An 18,239-nucleotide genomic window follows, 5' to 3' on the forward strand; every position below is an offset into this window, starting at 1 on the left:
TCTCTTGAGGCAAGAAAAAAAGGGGTGGCCAATCATACAGGCCCATTGGGAGCCGGCCTGCACCCAAAGTGTTAACAGGGAGCCGGCCTGGGGGCCGGCGCTGTGATCCACTGGGGCGGAGGAAGCCCCAGGCGGGAAGAATTCGCGCCGGGAGAAGTACCCGCCCCCTCCAACAAAGGCCAGAATTTCGCGGCCTAGTAGGCCGTAAAGCCGGGGGCCTAAATTTGTGCGGCGCCCGGCCGACCGGGGCCGCATAGTATTATATACCGCCGGGACTGAGGCGGAGCGGCGCATTAAACCGGCCGCGGGAGGCCACCCCGCAGGCCAGAAGAGTCAGGGGCCCAAATGGAGTGCCGGAATTGCGGCCCCGCAGGTCATTGCGGCGCCCGGCCGCACCGGACTGTCCATGCCGGCCGGAGGCGAGGTCTGTCAGGAGCGGGCCCCCAGGCCCTGAGCAACGCTCCGGTAAGGAGATGGGGGGACCCTGAGATCGGGTGCCCGCGCAGTATTATATACCGGCGGGACATCAAAAGATAAAGGGGGACAGCAGCTGCCTGTCCTATGGGGGCCAGGGGGGGGGGGGGGGGGGAGCAGGGAGCAGATTGCCGCCCTGCGACACCCCAGGGGCCAGCCTAGATCCAGCAGTGGAAGGGTTAAGGTTTGTCCAGGGATTCGAACTCATGACCTCTGCCATCAGAGGCAAGGCATTCACCCTCACAGCTGTGAAAGCTGTTCAGAGAGGCACAGTATGGGGGTCAGGCCCGCAGGAGACCGGGGGGTGGTGGTGGTGGAAAGGGGGGGGGGGGGGGGGGGACGTAGGGCTGGAGAAGCCAATCTCTCACCATAGCCGTCTTCACCCTCGGTCCATTCCAGCAGGGTCGCCCCTTCAGCTACTGGCACCGTAGTGGCAGGACGCTGGAAGAGGGGCTTGGCGTGCGGGCGACCCTTGCGCTGGCGGGATACAGGGGAGCTGGGCTGCCCTGGTCCTCCTTGCCTTCTGTGGGGGAGGCAGCAGTGCGGGTGACCGGCACTGGCGCAGCTCGACCCCGGGAGAAACAGAGAGGTCTAGTGCGTCTCTGTTGTCCCTGATGATCTGGAACAAAAAGAAAAGAAAAAGTAAAAATCAAAAATTAAACAAGGAGAAAAGAGCCCTGCAGAGCAGGGAGTGTCTTGCCTCCTTGGACACTAAGCAAAAACTGGCAGTCTCTCTCTCCAGGCTGAGGGTATAGCTGTGGAGGAGGGGCTTAACAGTTCTTACTTAGTGTCACGCCTCCTATGGAGATGAGCTATACCCAAGGTCTTCTGTGTCCCCCAAGGAAACTGGGAAAGAAACTACATTTATGGTAACTGGTCACATCATATGGCTGTCACATGGCAAATACTGTTTTTTACTTTGGAGAAATCAGAAGGGTGGCTATTCAGGGCAGTATGAGACATGGCAGTTTGATGAATAATGGCCATCCTGTGGTCAAACCTTACATCTTGTGTTCCAGATGTGTCAAGTGTTAAAATAAGGGGAAATCGAGAGCACTGTCAAAACAGCACTTAGCAAGTACAAAAACAGAGAGAAAGGGCTTCAACCTCAGCATAAATACGTCTTTCCTGATATTTTCTTATAGTCACATGACAGGAAACATTATACAGATAACCTTTACCCATACAAAGTGACCGTTATCTTTTATTAACTTCACAAAACCCTGCTAAACAGATGTACAGCATTAAAGGGCTTCTGTCACCAGAATTAACCCTATTAAGCTAGCTGTCATTAGCGATGTGCTAATGTCAGCTCAACCTAACTAGTCTATTCCTACTTGTATTTATGCCCCCTTTACGCCAGAAATCTGACTTTTATAATATGCTAGATAGCCTCTAGGAGGGGGGGGGGGGGGGGGGGCTCCGTTCTCCCACCTTTGTCGTCTCCCTCCGAGTCCTGATTGACAGGGCCAGGCAGCGCTCACATCTGTCTGCTAGCCCTGTGCTCTGGTGAAATCTCACCCCGTTCGGCGCAGGCGCGGTAAGGAAGCTGGCAACCTGCGAGCGTCTTTCCCTCACCGCGCCTGCAGCATGTCACAGTAAAGCATAGTCATCTGTAACCATGGTGGATCAGAGCGGCAGCGGGTGATCTTAGACAATACATGTTCTTGTATTATTTTATGACCACTTCTGCCTGGCAAGGACATTTCTTTTAGCTCTAACAACCCCTTTAACTATATATTGGTATGCAGCCTGATGTATGTAAAATAATGGTCCTCATACTCAATTATGTCAAGTATGTTTCTTCAAAATAGTGAGGAACTGGAAGGTAAAATATATTAGAAAGTTACAGATCTATTCATACAGTGACTAGCCCCCCTCTAAATTCTTTCCTCACAAAGCCCCAATTAAATAAAGTTATCTGCTTCAGTAACCCCATTGCTGCATGTCCTATTAGGAAATATTTATCCAGCAGTGGGTGTCCAAATAGAGCCACAGTTTTCTTTACAGGTATTTGGGCTTATAGATGACGGGACCAATTCGGGTGACTAAACACAAGTTTAATTTTACCTTTCATTTTAACTTGAAATTGATTACACTCTGGACAGGGAAGGAGGGTAAATTCTTCAGCTTGGTGCATAGAGTAGTCGGTGCTTGCAACAACTATTTGATCCCCTGGCTGCCAACTGCGCACATCATCCATGAGGTTGAGCACCACACCATCAACAGCGTCAATGGTGAATCCAGAAAAGGCTTTACCTGGAGGAGATACAACATGGAAATAGATCTTAAAGAGGTCTGAAAACTCATGGAGGAGAGATCTCACACATTATACTAAAATAAATAAATCTGTGTAACAGGAGAAGCGAGTGCATACCCCAGAAACGTATACAAGTGGTACGTCTACACTGAGTAGCACTCACAGCTTGACGAGTACAGCTAAACAAGCTATTGGCAATGAGCCATAGAGGTGTATACTGTTTTGGAGCTTGACCACATAGTAATCGGGGGAAGACAGAAGAGTGAGGATACACACACTAGCACAGAACACTAAGGGGGTCATTTATTAAACTGGTGTAAAGTAGAACTGGCTTAGTTGCCCATAGCAACCAAGCCAGCTCTACTTTACACCAGTTTGATAAATGAGCCCATACAAGTCTATTTGTGGACCCCCAACCACACAGAGTAAAGAGTTTAGCACTGCATCCCCTCGTAAGTTCTCTGTGCACAGCGGGGCTCCCGGCCGACGGACTGCGCAGGGGACTGTAGGACAAATCCATTTACTGGCTCTGTAGTCGGTCAGGGCCCCACTGTGCAGGAGAAAAGAAAAACATTAAAGAGTAAGTGAACTGTTCTAAATAGCCCCAAAATCATATTTGTAATATACTTTATTAACTATGATGTTCTCCATCTTAAAAAAGACCCCAAACTCCTGGATTTTACCACATCTTAAAACCATCATTCTGGTACAGCGCTGGCTTGTCAGCACTGTACTGGTGTATGGATTTCTGGCTGCCGTGGAGAGAGCCGCTTCTGCCTGTGCTCCCCTCAAGCCTGGCTCAATTCTGGCCCAGCACATTGGCACACTGTACCCTGTACCAATATGCTCTGCCACGATTTAGCTGGGCCAGCACCTCTCCTGTCAAGGCTCTTTATAGCACATCGGTAGAGGAACCTTGAGCTGAGAGAAGCGGGCACAGGCAGGAGCCGGCTCTGCTTAGCCAAATCCTGGCAGAACACATTGGTACATGGTACGGATGTGCTGTGCCAGAATTCGCTTGAGGGGAGTACAGGTAGGAGCAACGACCTGTCCTCCGTCCTGTGCAACGTTCTCCACGGCAGCCAGCGCTGTACCAGAATGATGATTTTAAGATGTGGTAAAATCCAGGACTTTGGGTCCTTTTTTTAAGATGAAAAACCGCATTGTTAATTAATAAAAGTATATTACAAAAATGATTTGGGGGCTATTTAGAAAAGTTTAAAAGAAAAATGTAAAAAACTGTAGTTACTCTTTAAGGAGATGCAGTGCTACAACAGCACTGCGGTTTCCTCCTCTTCAGGACTGGTGGGGGTTCCAGAGGATGAACCCCTCTCAATGATCAGAAAGTGACAGCATATCCTAACAGCATGCCATCACATTAGAATGTGGGGAAAACGCTTGACTAAAATGTCATTTTGGTTTCAGTTATTTTTAATCCACCTGAACAAGTCATTTTTGAAGCCTGGAGGCCAGCCAAAAAAGTTACACCGACAAGATTTACCTAGATCCCATTCACTGTATGCCTTCACAGAAAATTTCTGCCCATCCAAAGTCGTAAAAACTTTCATGGCTTCTGCTTTTCCTTGCGTGCTATGATTTTCGTAGTCTCTGGCACTTTCACTACACGAGGTGTTGCTACCACCGATGACGCTGACGAGAGCCCAAGCTTGTCTGTAGAAAGAGGAGCCAGTGATGTGCATAAAAGCATATTATAAGGAAATGTGAAGAAACAGAAACAATACGGATGTCACACCCCTGCAATACACAGAACTACATCCCATCTGAACAAGACCAACGTGGGCAAGCAGATTATACAAGCAGCTATTAATGAAGGAGGAGAGGTCATCTACACTTAAGTTAACATTTTGGTGTGTTGCTAATAATTGCTGGAATGACTAGTTTTGGATTATTTTTAATCATATTATTGTAATTAATAATAGGATGCAGGCATGATAATGAAAAGCAGAGAGAACACCCAATGTTATTCCCTGTGCCTTTGGGCACTCTAGGCTATATGGCCCAAATTCTAGGTAGTCATACATGGGAGATCTGCAGAAGTGGAGGAATAATCCTACTATGGATGTCGCTGTATATATGCTACAGATTCACCATACATATCACCTTACGAAGAGCAAATGGCGAGATCCGCTACAGGCTTTCATATCACTATGTGTGTATGTGGATACAGAAACTTGTATTGCAAACTGCTGTGGGTTCGCAATGCCGAACCAGTACTACAAATACACTCCATCTGAATATGGCTTTAGGTATGTAGTGGCCGAGTATTATAAGGTGTACTAAGGGGGTTATCCTACAAAGCATTTATCACCTATGCACAGGACAGATGATAATTATGGCATTGCGGGGGAAGGAAGGGGTGGACCCCAGAAATCTTGAGAACAATGGGTCCCCAAGTCCCTTCTGAGTGGAACAGTATTGCTGATGTAGGCAGCACTCCGTCAGTATTATAGAGGTTAAGGCCTCTTTCACACTTGCGTTCTTTTCTTCCGGCATAGAGTTCCGTCGTCGGGGCTCTATGCCGGAAGAATCCTGATCAGGATTATCCTAATGCATTCTGAATGGAGTGAAATCCGTTCAGGATGCATCAGGATGTCTTCAGTTCCGGAACGGAACGTTTTTTGGCCGGAGAAAATACCGCAGCATGCTGCGCTTTTTGCTCCGGCCAAAAATCCTGAACACTTGCCGCAAGGCCGGATCCGGAATTAATGCCCATTGAAAGGCATTAATCCGGATCCAGCCTCAAGCTAAACGTTGTTTCGGCGCATTGCCGGATCCGACGTTTAGTTTTTTCTGAATGGTTACCATGGCTGCCAGGACGCTAAAGTCCTGGCAGCCCTGGTAAAGTTTAGTGGGGAGCGGGGGAGCAGCATACTTACTTACGGACTTACAGTCCGTGCAGCTCCCGGGGCGCTCCAGAGTGACGTCAGGGCGCCCCACGCACATGGATGACGTGATCACATGGCACGTCATCCATGCGCGTGGGGCGCTCTGACGTCATTCTGGAGCGCCCCGGGAGCCGCACGGACTGTAAGTATACTGCTCCCCCGCTCCCCACTACTACTATGGCAACCAGGACTTTAATAGCGTCCTGGCTGCCATAGTAACACTGAACGGATCAGTCTTCAAATGCTTTCAGTTCACTGACGTTTTTCCGGATCTGGCGTGTAATTTCGGCAAATGGAGTACACAACGGATCCGGACAACGCAAGTGTGAAAGAGGCCTAAGGCATCTTTTACACCAATGATATGGACTGTGTCTAGATCTGCTCAGAAAAAAATGGTTGGTTTTGCACGCAAGTTTAGTCAGTTTTGTCTGTGTTTGCATTCAGTTTTCATGCTTTATGTTACGCGTGTGGTAAAAAAAAAAAAAAAAAAAAAAAAAAAAAATTAAGAATTCCAAACTACATTTCTTTGCATCTGAATGCCTTCCGTTTTTCACGCAAGCATCGTTCACTTCTATGAAGCCAGGGCTGTGTCAAAAAAGCAGAACATAGAACATGCTACAAATTGATAGCAGAAATGATGCGTGAAAAATGACTCATACATACAGACCCATTGAAACGAATGGGTCAGTCCGGATGCTATGCATTTGCTTCACGCATCGCACATACTCGTAACACTCACTCGTGTGAAAGAGGCGCAATAGGGTGGCTGACCAACATGCCAAGTAATGCTCCATTCATAAGAAGGATTCTGGGTCCAGTTGTTCTCAGGATATATGGGGGTCCGAATGGCCAGACCGCCTACAATTACCTATCCTGTGGACAGAAGAAATAAACTTGCGGCACTCACCAGATTCCTTTGCAGCTTGTTTATCAAGTTTAAAATATGGTCGCTGGTGCGGGCACTCGCTAAGCTACAGGCGACGGCCATTTTGTGCTATCCGCGCTTCGTATGGCCTCCCACGTGATGACGTCAGCACGCGCATCTCTTTATGCTACGTCTGACGTCTTTACTATGACAACGATACACAAACATATATTTAAAAACAAAGCACCGTTACACACATTGTTAAATGAATACTGCTAAATCATTCTTGTCATTAAAGCCTAGAGGCCCCATTGCATTCGTCTTAATTATCCAAGAGGCTTCTTTTTTAAGTAATGCACGATGTCCATCTCCTCCATTTATTAGTGCTCCCACCATTTCTATTACTGCACATGTGAGGACGTCACCATCCCCTCTATGTGCCTCTCATTTAATTCCTGTGTCAATTGATTTTTGTATGTTCTCTTAATCATATATAACATCTTATGGTTTTACCTATATAAAATCTCCCACATGGGCAGAATATAACGTAAACCAAAAACTGTGTTTTACATGAGAAACTGTCTCACTATATGTTTTACTCCTCCTATGTTTAAATATCTAGATTTAATCATAAATCTGCCTCTAGGCAGAATGATTTAGCAGTCTTCATTTAACAATTTGTGTAACGGTGCTGACACCATCACGTGGGAGGCCAGACGAAACGCAGATCGCGCAAAATGGCCATCGCCTGTAGCTGAGTGAGTGCCTGCACCAGCAACTAGGTTTTAAACTTGAATAAACAAGCAGAAAAGGTATTTCTTCTATACATCACACATGAACTTGGTCTATTTTGCTGAGCACCACCTATGGATCGCACGAGAAGCGCATGAACTCCAATTCTAAGTACACCCCAAAAAGAGGCAGCAGTGCCGACGCCAAAATTACCCTTAATATACTATAATTATCCTGTGGATAGGTGATAAATAGGTTTCGTGGGATAACCTCATTTTACGACAGACCCTAAACAAAGGCTAGAAGATCTAAATAAGTTTGTCACCAAGCAATGAATAAAAAACACAATATTCCACATGCACTTGACTACATGATATAAAGCTAAATTTGACAGCATAGACAGTAAAGTCCAAATACCTATATGACAAGCCTTTTACAAGATTACTACCAAGAAGACGCTGAATAGTTAAGCGAGTTTCCTGAAGCAACTTTTTTTCCGCAGAGTCACCTACTGCTATGGCAATAATACGCCCCGGTGGTTGAGAATTGAGGAAATCCTGCAGCTTCTTGCTGTCAACTTCAGAAATGAAGGTGTCATATTTTTCAGACGCCAATACTTGAGCAGTTTCTGGGTCTACAACTCTCACGTTCAGACCTCTAGAGTAAAGACGTTCAAAGCTGTATGCTCCTGCTGGAAGTCCAGATGACGCAAGAGATTTTGTTAGTAAGGTCCAAGACAGCTTTTCAGATCCGTGTAATTCCAGTGTTCCACCAGGTGACACACCAATGAACTTCTTCCCAAATATTGACACACTGCCTTCTTCATCTGATCTACCATATAGGATAATATTGGCTTTGGATTTGTAGCTGCATTTCTCTGCTCCAATATGAAGCGCTCCACCATCCTTTATTAGGATAAAACGAGTCCTAAGAGTTATATTTTTTGAACCGCTTGCATCGTCACCAAAGACTAGTTTACCTGAAAAACAACGAACATTTGAAATATCTGCATAATATTGAGAATAGATTGTCCAATAAGGAGGAACGAGGGTCTTGGGAATCCCAATTCTAGTAGATCGATAACAACTGTCCACTGTTGGACAACCTCTTTAAATCAGAAATTATCTCATAACGTCTGGCTGTATAAGGCCATACACATGAGAACGGTTTGGGCAACACAATCCTTCCCGATTCTCCCTTACATATGCATGCTTGGCTCAGGCTGGCAAGACATGCTATGAATGTGGAGAGGGGAAAAAGCGTCTGCCAGACACCTCTAACTGCTCCTTATCTGTCCAAGAACAAAGGGATCACATGTATAAAATCCAACATGACCAATGCTCATCTCTCCCGACATTGGCCGAAGAGGAAAGAGGCAGAAGGCTGCCATACACATTAGTCAGCCGATCCCACCAAACTTGGTAGGTTTAGCCAATACACATCTAATATTAAGCCTCATTCACTCATAAGTGTTTTGGTCAACGATTTCCATCATTGATTGTGAGCCAAAACCAGGATTGAAGCCTCCACAGGCATAAGGTATCAGGGAAAGATCTGCACCTGTTCTGTGTATATAGCCGCAACTGGTTTTAGCTCCAAATCACTGACCAAAACACTGGCATGTGAATGAGGCTTAAAGCTGACGACTCCAAACACGTATAGTAATACTGTACACACCTCCATCCTCTATGGTTATAGAGTGCACTGTGGCATCAGACTGCAAACGCAAAAGGTCCCCTTTCCTGATGACAACTCTCCTATTTGGGTCATGGCCAGGATTCCAGTTACTGAGAAAGTAGTTCTGATCTGGACAATTTTCTGGTCAATCAGAAAGTAAAAAAAAAAAAAGAGAAAAGGGGTGAATAAAAATGAGAATAAACTTACAAACTGTACCAGTTACTAAAGCTGTTAAAACAAAAGATTTCCCTTTGCCTAAGTGCAAGCTAAGGCTTCTTTCACACTCGCGTTAGGCTTGTCCGGCAGGAGAACAGCCTATCGGATCCGTAATAACGTTTGCACATATGTGCTGCCGGAAGTCTGCCCCGGCCCCATTCACTATAATGGGGGCGGGCTGGAGATGCGGCCACGCAAAAACCGCAGCGTGCTGCATTTTCTGTCCGGCCGCCTCTGGCATATTTGCCTTGCTGCAGCCGCATCTCCAGCCCGTCCCCATTATAGTGAATGGAGCCGGGGCTGCTGTTTCCTGCCGGACAAACCTAACGCCAGTGTGAAAGAAGCCTAAACAACTTCTATTCTTTTATGTAGTGGTGGCCCATTCTCAGAAGTAACCGTCAAACATTAGAGGCGAGGCTGATGCACTTCACACCATTCTGGGCCAGAAAGGGTGGATTTGCACACACAGAAGCCCAATATGGAAATCATTAGTAGTCAGCTTACCCTTCTGCAAACTGATATCCTTCTAAATTGTAAAGCATGAGGTTTGCAAAAAAATGAACTGTGTATTGCAACCATCTGGATGATCTAATGAAACATGAGCGAGTGTGGGAGCATGAATCATAGAGAGCACACCTCTGGCGTGGCTTTAATTATATAGAGGTTCCCAGTCTCATATGAAATATCCTGCTGACAATCCTTTTATATGATTGGACCAATCTAAGTGCTACACACAGAAACTTCACTGCACTGTTCCAACACCCATGTGGACATCAGCTGGCCAAGTGACAGGCTCTGATCATATTGGGCTTGCTCCTGGGAGGTCTGACTCCAGTTATGCCTTGGAATTTGTAAAGCTGGTGAAGCCAGCTGACTATCATATACTGGCTCCAATACAGAGTGACAGTATACCAAGGAAGGCCAGCACAAATGATTGTTCTCCCCAAGCAATGTGTGCATCACTAATGTATAAAGTGCTCTTATAAAACTCAAATACATTGGCTATTAGTGCTATTGCATTTGTTATAACATTTGATTATAGGGGTATTCTAGTTATCCCCTACCTAGTAAAATCAGTGAAGGTCCTACTACTTGGACCCCACTACAGGGTCCCCTAAAAATAAATTTGCATTCGCACTGTTACTCTATGCATCTCTATGGGACTGCTGGGGACAGCAAAGTACAGCGCTCAACTACTGCATTTCTGACAGGTCCCATACAGATGAATGGAGTTGCAATGCACATGCCCAATCTGTTGCCTTGTTCACTTTGGATACCCCTCATTTTTATAATCAGTGGGACCTCTGCCGATCTAACAGTCGAAAATTAGCAAGTATGTGTGAAGTGAAAAGAAAGGAATGCATGGTTTTCACAATTTTTAATACACAAAAATCTGAAAAGTGTGGCGTACATTTGTATTCAGCCCCTCTGAGTCAATAATTTGTAGGACCAATTTTTCGCTGCAAGTCTTTTGGGGTATGTCTCTACCAGCTCTACTACATCTAAAGGCTGAAATGTTTTTACATTCTTTGCAAAATAGCTCAAACTCAGGCAGATTGCTGGAAGGTGAACCCAGTCTTTTCCAGCCTCTACCAGGTTTTTCTCCAGGGTTGTCCTGTATATAGCTCTCTCCATCTTCCCATCAACTCTGACCAGCTTCCTTGTCCCTGATGAAGAAAAGCATCCTGCCGCCGCCGCCACCACCACGTTTCACGGTGGGGATGGTGTGTTCAGGGTGATGTGCAGTATTAAATTTCCACCACACATAGCATTTTGCATTTAGGCCAAAAAGTTCAACTTTGGTCTCATCTGACCAGAGCACCTTCTTACACATGTTTGCCGTGTACCCTACATGGCTTGTGTCAAACTGGACTTCATATGGCTTACTTTCAAAAATGGCTTTCTTGCCACTTCCATAAAGGCCAGCTCTGTGGAGTACACAACTAATAGTTGTCCTGTGGACAGATTCTCCCATCTGAGCTTTGGATCTCTGCTGCTCCTCCAGAGTGACCATAGGCCTCCTGGCTGCTTCTCGAATTAGTGCTCTCCTTGTCTGGGCTGTCAGTTTAAGTGGCTGACCATGTGTTGGTAGGTTTAAAGTGGAGTCATACTTCTTCCATTTTCAGATCATGGATAGAACAGTGCTCCATGAGATGTTTAGAGCTTGGGCTATATATATTTTATAATCTAACCCTGCCTACACTTCTCCAGAATTTTATCCCTGACCTGTCTGGTGTGTTCCTTGGTTTTCATGATGCTTTTTGATCACAAATGTTCACCAACAAACCTGTGAGAACTTCATAGAACAGCTGTAGTTATACTGAGAATAAAAATTACACACAGGTGGTCTTTATTAATTAGGTGACTGCTAAAGGCAGATGGTGACACTGGATTTCATTTAGCGGTATCAGAGTACAGGGGCTTCAATACAAATGCACGCCACACTTTTCTGATTTTTATTTATTAAAAAATTTGAAAACCATTTATCATTTTCTTCACACAACTTGCTACTTTGGGTTGGTCTATCACATAAAATCCCAATAAAATACATTAAAGCTTGTGGGTATAATGTGAAGGAAACGTTCAAGAGTTACAAATACTTCAAGGCACTGTACATGTGACTTTTATGAGATTATTGTGAATCTGTTGTATGACATAGGAAAAGTTGCCAAAAAGGCATTAGTATTCTTGTTAGACTACATAATAGGCAATATCCTGTAGTGGAAAATGACTGTAAAAAGATCCTGTAAAAATATCGACAGTGAAAAAAAACCCAGCATGTGTGAACAAGTTTTTTCAAATGACTAAATATGTTGAATAGGGGTTCCAGTACATACAGATGTAGCAATCTTAAACTTGACACAACGTGTTAAAAGGGAAACAGTCCCATCTTTTATGTGTCTTTACTAAAAAAAAAAAAAGCAGCATAACAGTGACACAGACTTACCGAGAATTTACTATATAAATATCTTCCTACAAGTATGCGAAACACAGTTCTTAATGTTGCTTCATCCCTACAAGTCTAATTTCTGCTTTTCATGTGCTGGTCTATCTTTATCTTCCTTTTCTCTACTATATTCATTAAAAATGGCTGCTGCTGTGTTAAAATTCCTTTCCATGGTGCTCCAGTCTAGCCTACAAGCCCCAGAATATTGCTGTCCTAAGGGGGAGAGTGTAAAGGAGAGTGAGCATTTCCTCTATAATGTTTTTTCCACCCCTCCTGACAGTCTGTATTCTAATCGTCCTGACAGGACCTTATTCTGTCACTTGGTCATGTGACCTCAGTTCTCATACTTCACCACAGTTGTTTTAAATTATTACCTTTAATTTCCTAATATTAAAAAGGACAGCTACCAGATCCATGCATTTGCTTGTTGTTTCATTTTTCTGAAAAGCATAACCCCATGTGACTTGATCTGGTCACTTGTCAAAAGGTCCTTTCAGATAAGTGATTCTAAGCACTCTATGCTGGTGTTTGTCTGTATACCTTTATAATACAGATTTCGCTTGGACATTTACAGAACAGCAATTTTTTTTCTATCAGTATAATATTGTGTTGTGCAAGGCTACTGTACAGTGTGGGGAAACCAATGAGGAGGTGGGGGTCCATAGTGGGAAGACTGAAGACCTGCTGAGGGGCGGAGACATAGCAAATGACGATCTTCCTCTAGGCTCTGCTTGTAGTTTCCATCTCCACAGGAAGGAGAGAAACTGACTTCCAGGGGAACACACAAGTAGAAGGACAGACTGGTTAGTCCTCTCTAAGTCACATGATGCAGAAACTGAACATGCCAATTTCTGTATAAACTACACATCTAAAAATGTTACTTTATTAGTAAAAAAGAGGTTTAAAAAGGCAATGGCACCAGTTTTCTGCTGCCCTTACTTTTAAATCCTAACCACTTCTCCAGCGAATGCCAATGAGTCCTCATATTCATGAGCTTAAGGCTCTCCACGTCGACCTGCCTCTGACTTACATATGGGGAAAAAAAAAATATCAAAAGTATCAGCAGCAGGTGGGCAGGGAATGCCAGGAGCTTATCAATATGGGGACTCATTGGCATGGGCTGGAGCTGTTCAATACAAGATTTTAGAAAAAGGTCTAGATCCATGAAAGTGATCCAGCATTTTGCTAGAGAGACCTATAAAACTGGTGAAAGATTCCCTCAAATATCTATTTGAAAGACAAGTCAGGGGGAATGGCAGTGGTTCTTTAATGCCAGTAGCATGTACCCGAGGGGAATATAGTCCGCCTGTCAATGACTGACAGGTTACATCTGCAGGAAAAATTTGTTGCAAATGTCAGTGTAGAACCTCTGTGGATTTACCACAGATTTCACTTTTTGAACTGCAAACTACGGATCACTGAACAAATGAGTAGGTTGCTTATTAAACAGGTGATCAGCAGCATATTTTGTATGGGAAAATTATCGGGGACAAGAGTTGTATGGTTATTGGCATTGACAAATGAAAGGGGTAGTGCACATATAGGAGAACCCTTTGCTGGCCCAGCAGAAGGGGCAGGAAGACAACTTACCAGCACCGGGAACAGGTAAGTCATCTTTCCCTTGCAGGTCTGGCAGAATGCTATGGTCTGTCAGTACCCCTGCCCCCATTCTTGCACAACCACTTTAAGTGCCCAGTTAAAATGTGACACATCCTTGGTTATCTCCAAAAAACTGGCGTAAAGAAAAACTGGCGTAGTTGCCCATAGCAACCTATAAGATTCCGCCTTTCATTTTACAAAGGAGGTCTTAAAAATGAAAGGTGGAAGCTGATTAGTTGCTATGGGCAATACATCAGTTTTGATAAATCTCCCTTTTGGATCCTAGTTTTCCCCATTGGGTCTATCAGGCAGGCTCTGAATTCAAGTTGTTAACCCATGACTTGATTTTAACCCATCCAATCCTATTGTCGTCTTCAAGTCAAGGTAAGCAGAGCTGACTCTTTCCTTGTTGCAATGCAGGACACAACAAAAGTATACTGAGGCAAGTATTGCTAGTAGTTCTTTTCAAAGATTCCCTGTACCTTTGCAAAAAAAATAAAAAAAATTAAAAAGAATTGTGCACAAGAGTACAATCAGTCAGGGATATAAATCAAGATTTGTAAAGTAGGGTTGGGACAAGAGAAGAGCAGTCGGTTTATGTTCTCCTCCCCATTGTTATCCTAAACCATAATAAGTGGTAGAACCAGGACATGCAAAAAAAAGTTACACCTGGTGTCCGGGTTTAGTGTTAAAAATTAAAGGGGTTTTCCAGGTTTAGGATATGCACTGCCTTTCCTCAAGACAAGCCTTCAATACCAGATCGGTGGTGGGCTGATAGATAAAACCAGATTGTGGCACCCTGATCAGCTGCTTGAAGATGGCACTGTTGACATGGCCTGCGTGCCATCTACTTAAGTGGTGTAGGATATTGGAGCTTTGTCAAAGCTGAAATACCCTGCACTGCTGCAGACAGAACAAGGTAAACAAAGACAGTGGCGCTGCCATGGTACACTTTCGAGTGGCTGATAAGCGGGGCTGCCCAAGGTTGGACCCTCACTGATCTGATATTGGTGGTCTGTCCTTTTGATAGGCCATAAATATCCTTAACCACTTTAATCAAACACACATATATTTATAATGAAACAAGTCAGGACCTTCAAGTCTAATCACAGAACTTCAAACCAACTACTGATTGACCATAAAAAGTCATTGTGGTTTCTGATGCGAGACATAATACACAGTAGAGTAGTTATCAAACAACTAATACAGATACCAAAAATTCTGTAGCTCTTAAAAGGGAATCTGTCACTACAAATAGTGACAAGCATGCGATTGTAGCGTCTCCGTTATATGTGCCTATAATGTTCATTCTGAGAAATTAACTTTATTAGCGGCAAAGCTGGTATTGCATTGTAGGGAAGAGTCCTCCCAGTGATGAGCTGTTATCCTACTCTGCCCACCCACCGATGACTGATGGCCTTCTCCATGGGCACAGTAATGGGAAGATCAGCAGCAGCTCAAGAATAGTAGAACTTCCTCACACCACTACATTATAGGCACATAACAGATCGGCACTCTGAATATACACTTTATAAATAAAAACTTCCCCTTTATGTGCAATAAAAATAGTGAAATAATTCTGTAAATAAAATGGTCAAAAGTCTCTCCTAGCAGTGAAAAATCGCCGCCATGGAAAAGTTCACAGATGTGGAGTGAATGCGTCACACTCCACATAAATCAATTGTGACAAGACCCGTCGGCGGTATACCACTGCTGAGTGAGCGCCATCAATCAACGGTGTATTATACAATATACAGAATAAGCACCTGATACAATATCCTAAAGAGACCAACAAAATAAGAATGTGAAGTGCTTCAGCAGCACAATTGGATACCGTGATGTATCCAGGTTTATCCCGGGATAGTGAGCTTTAAATGTGCTCCTTCAGTGAAGGCTGAAGAAGCACTCCAGGATCCTTATGTTACTATTTGAATAACAGAAGGAAAGAATACAACCCTACCAAACCATCCGAGACGTGGGACGCCGACCAGACCTTCTGTTGGACTCCAATCCACTGAACACGTGGGACGCCAACCAGATTCTCTGCACCACCCGAAAGCACAAGGGCATGACACTCACTACTTAGGAGACATGGAGGTAAGACATACAGGTGCCTTGTAACAGGTGGAACGCCACAACAAACACTCGGCCCAGCTTCCTAACAGTGCTCCGCAACATGTGGGACATTACAACCGATACCCAGGTCCGCTCCTCAACAGTGAGTAATAAACCAACATATCGTGCAACTGTGTGGTACACTAACTGGTTCACTAACCAATATTGGGCTATAGAAAAAAATAAAAATAAAAAAAATAGAGATCCGGCTATTAGAGACATACAAATTTGGATGAATAACAAGAGACTTTTACAAATGTGCACATGAAGCATGCAAATCAAAATGAATCAATTTCGTCCATAGACTCACTATCCCGGGATAAACCTGGATACATCACGCTATCCAATTGTGCTGCTGAAGCACTCCACATTCTTATTTTATTGGTCTCTTTAGGATATTGTATCGGGTGCTTATTCTGTATATTGTATAATACACCCTTGATTGATGGCGCTCACTCAGCAGTGGTATACCGCCGACAGGTCTTGTCCCAATTGATTTCTGTGGGGCGTGACACATTCACTCCACATCTGAACTTTCCCATGGTGGCGATTTTTCACTGGCAAGAGAGACTTTTGACCATTTTATTTACAGTATTGTTTCACCATTTTTATTGCACATAAAAGGGAAGTTTTTATATATAAATAAAGTGTATATCCAGAGTGATCCCAGATGCAGAGTGCCGATCATTCGAAGTAGATACGTTTTAACGGTTGATGATTGGGCGAGTCATAACGATCAGTGCACCATTTCCACATCAGAACAGGAGCGCCACCTTGACCCATACAAGCATTCAAACATAACAGATCAAACTGGAATCAGTGAGGTCCCCTCCTGTCCATTGTGTCTATGGTCCATTTTAGGCCTAGTGACAAGCTTGCAAAAAATTGCAGGATTTTAGAAATGTTTGTTATAAATATAGCTAGGGGTATGAAAATTCTAACAAAACCCACCAAATTTTTTTTATAAAAACCATGACGTTATTTCCAGATGTCACATCCCCATTTTTATTGTGCAAACACGGTCAGCTTTCTTTTGTAAATCTGAACTGCTTTCTTGATATGCGGAGGATGTGAATGAGTTATCACACTTACCATCAGGGGCATATTTAGAAGATATTCCTAAAACAATGGCAAGCGTGATGAAAAGAGTCAGACTGGAAATTGCAAAGCATATTAGTGTGTTTTTGTGTCTTCTCTTGCGACTAACTTGTGCGTGATTGCTTTGTCCATCTCCTGAAAACCCAAATGTTGTATGCGCTTCCTGCCCAGAGGAATTAAATTTGGCTGTTGCTTGACTCTTTGGAGGAGGTGGAGGACGTAATGGGACAATTCTGCCAGGTACGTAGCCTGGTGATCGCATATTGCTGACATTCTGTGGCTGAGGCTGGAGGAAGAGACGTGATCCTCCCCTGTAGTCAGGCGACTGCATGATTGGGATGTGAAGCTTTCCTGAAATAAAAAGAAGAGACTGATCAACACAGGATCATGCATACTCCGTAGATCCCACCAACATCAGGACAAATCTACAGAACACTGAAAATGCATACAAAAACATTGTGGTTTGTACTATTTTTTAATTACGGTTTTCTACCTAAGCATAGGAGCTTCCAGAACTCTGCCGCGTGGCCTTGAAAACGGACAGCAGTTATATGTTTCTACAGGTGCTGTAGATTTGTTTGACCAGGCTGAAAAATGACAGGCCCATCAAGTCCAACCAATAATTCTACCAAGTAGTTTATGAGGAAGGTGGTCGCCAATTACCCCATATTAGGGCATTTAGGGCCTTCTTGAACTTGAAAGTTCCATAGTCTCAATGCCTTTATGATAAAAAAAAAAAATCCCTGTCTATGTTGAAGTTGAAACCTTCTCTAGACATAAAACATGCCATCTTGTCAGGTCAAGAGAAAAAAATAATAATTATAATTATTTATATATTATATTATATATATATATATATATATATATATATATATATATATATATATATATATATATATATATATTAGTGCAAGTCCCCCTCTTCTCCAGCACAGACCATACATGGCTGAGATAACATTCCTCCATTCTACAAGGCCCGTTTATTGAGATTTGGCCAAGCACCGTTTCAGACCTCTGCTCAACCATTTACAACGAGGTTGGCTCTGCTACCACAGGAGTACACCCAATGGCCTTGGTGGCAAGTGCACTCACTAATATACCCTGATGTACAGATTCCCTGAGAAAATGCTGGGTCACTTTCAGCTATTTTGCTTATGGTGGACACATCATCTCCCATGAATTGCCATACACAATGCACACTTGGATTGGCATAATGTGCAGCATGTCTACTGGAGGAATATGCACAGTTCTGGGTCTTCTCAGAAAGATCCCCCTAGGGCTGGATAGTCAGATTGCTGTGTGATCTGCCAATATGGAGGATGATCAGCCAATTTAGATGTGCTGAAATGC

General features: G+C 43.9%; 1 protein-coding gene across 4 annotated transcripts in view; it reads right to left on the reverse strand.

The window, feature by feature from the left end:
- Nucleotides 1-18,239, reverse strand: part of CEMIP2 (cell migration inducing hyaluronidase 2) — a 102,201-nt gene that overhangs the window by 52,235 nt on the left and 31,727 nt on the right. For all 4 annotated transcript variants that reach the window (XM_044272905.1, XM_044272919.1, XM_044272912.1 and 1 more), the window contains 5 exons: nt 16,884-17,240; nt 8,915-9,055; nt 7,655-8,216; nt 4,236-4,405; nt 2,545-2,733 (listed from right to left, as the gene is read on the reverse strand). In XM_044272905.1, coding sequence (XP_044128840.1) covers nt 2,545-2,733; nt 4,236-4,405; nt 7,655-8,216; nt 8,915-9,055; nt 16,884-17,220 — 1,399 coding nt within the window. In that variant the 5' untranslated portion in view covers nt 17,221-17,240. The remainder of the gene's footprint in view (nt 1-2,544; nt 2,734-4,235; nt 4,406-7,654; nt 8,217-8,914; nt 9,056-16,883; nt 17,241-18,239) is intronic.

This window comes from Bufo gargarizans, chromosome 1 (assembly GCF_014858855.1).
Source record: "Bufo gargarizans isolate SCDJY-AF-19 chromosome 1, ASM1485885v1, whole genome shotgun sequence".
Lineage (NCBI taxonomy): Eukaryota > Metazoa > Chordata > Amphibia > Anura > Bufonidae > Bufo > Bufo gargarizans.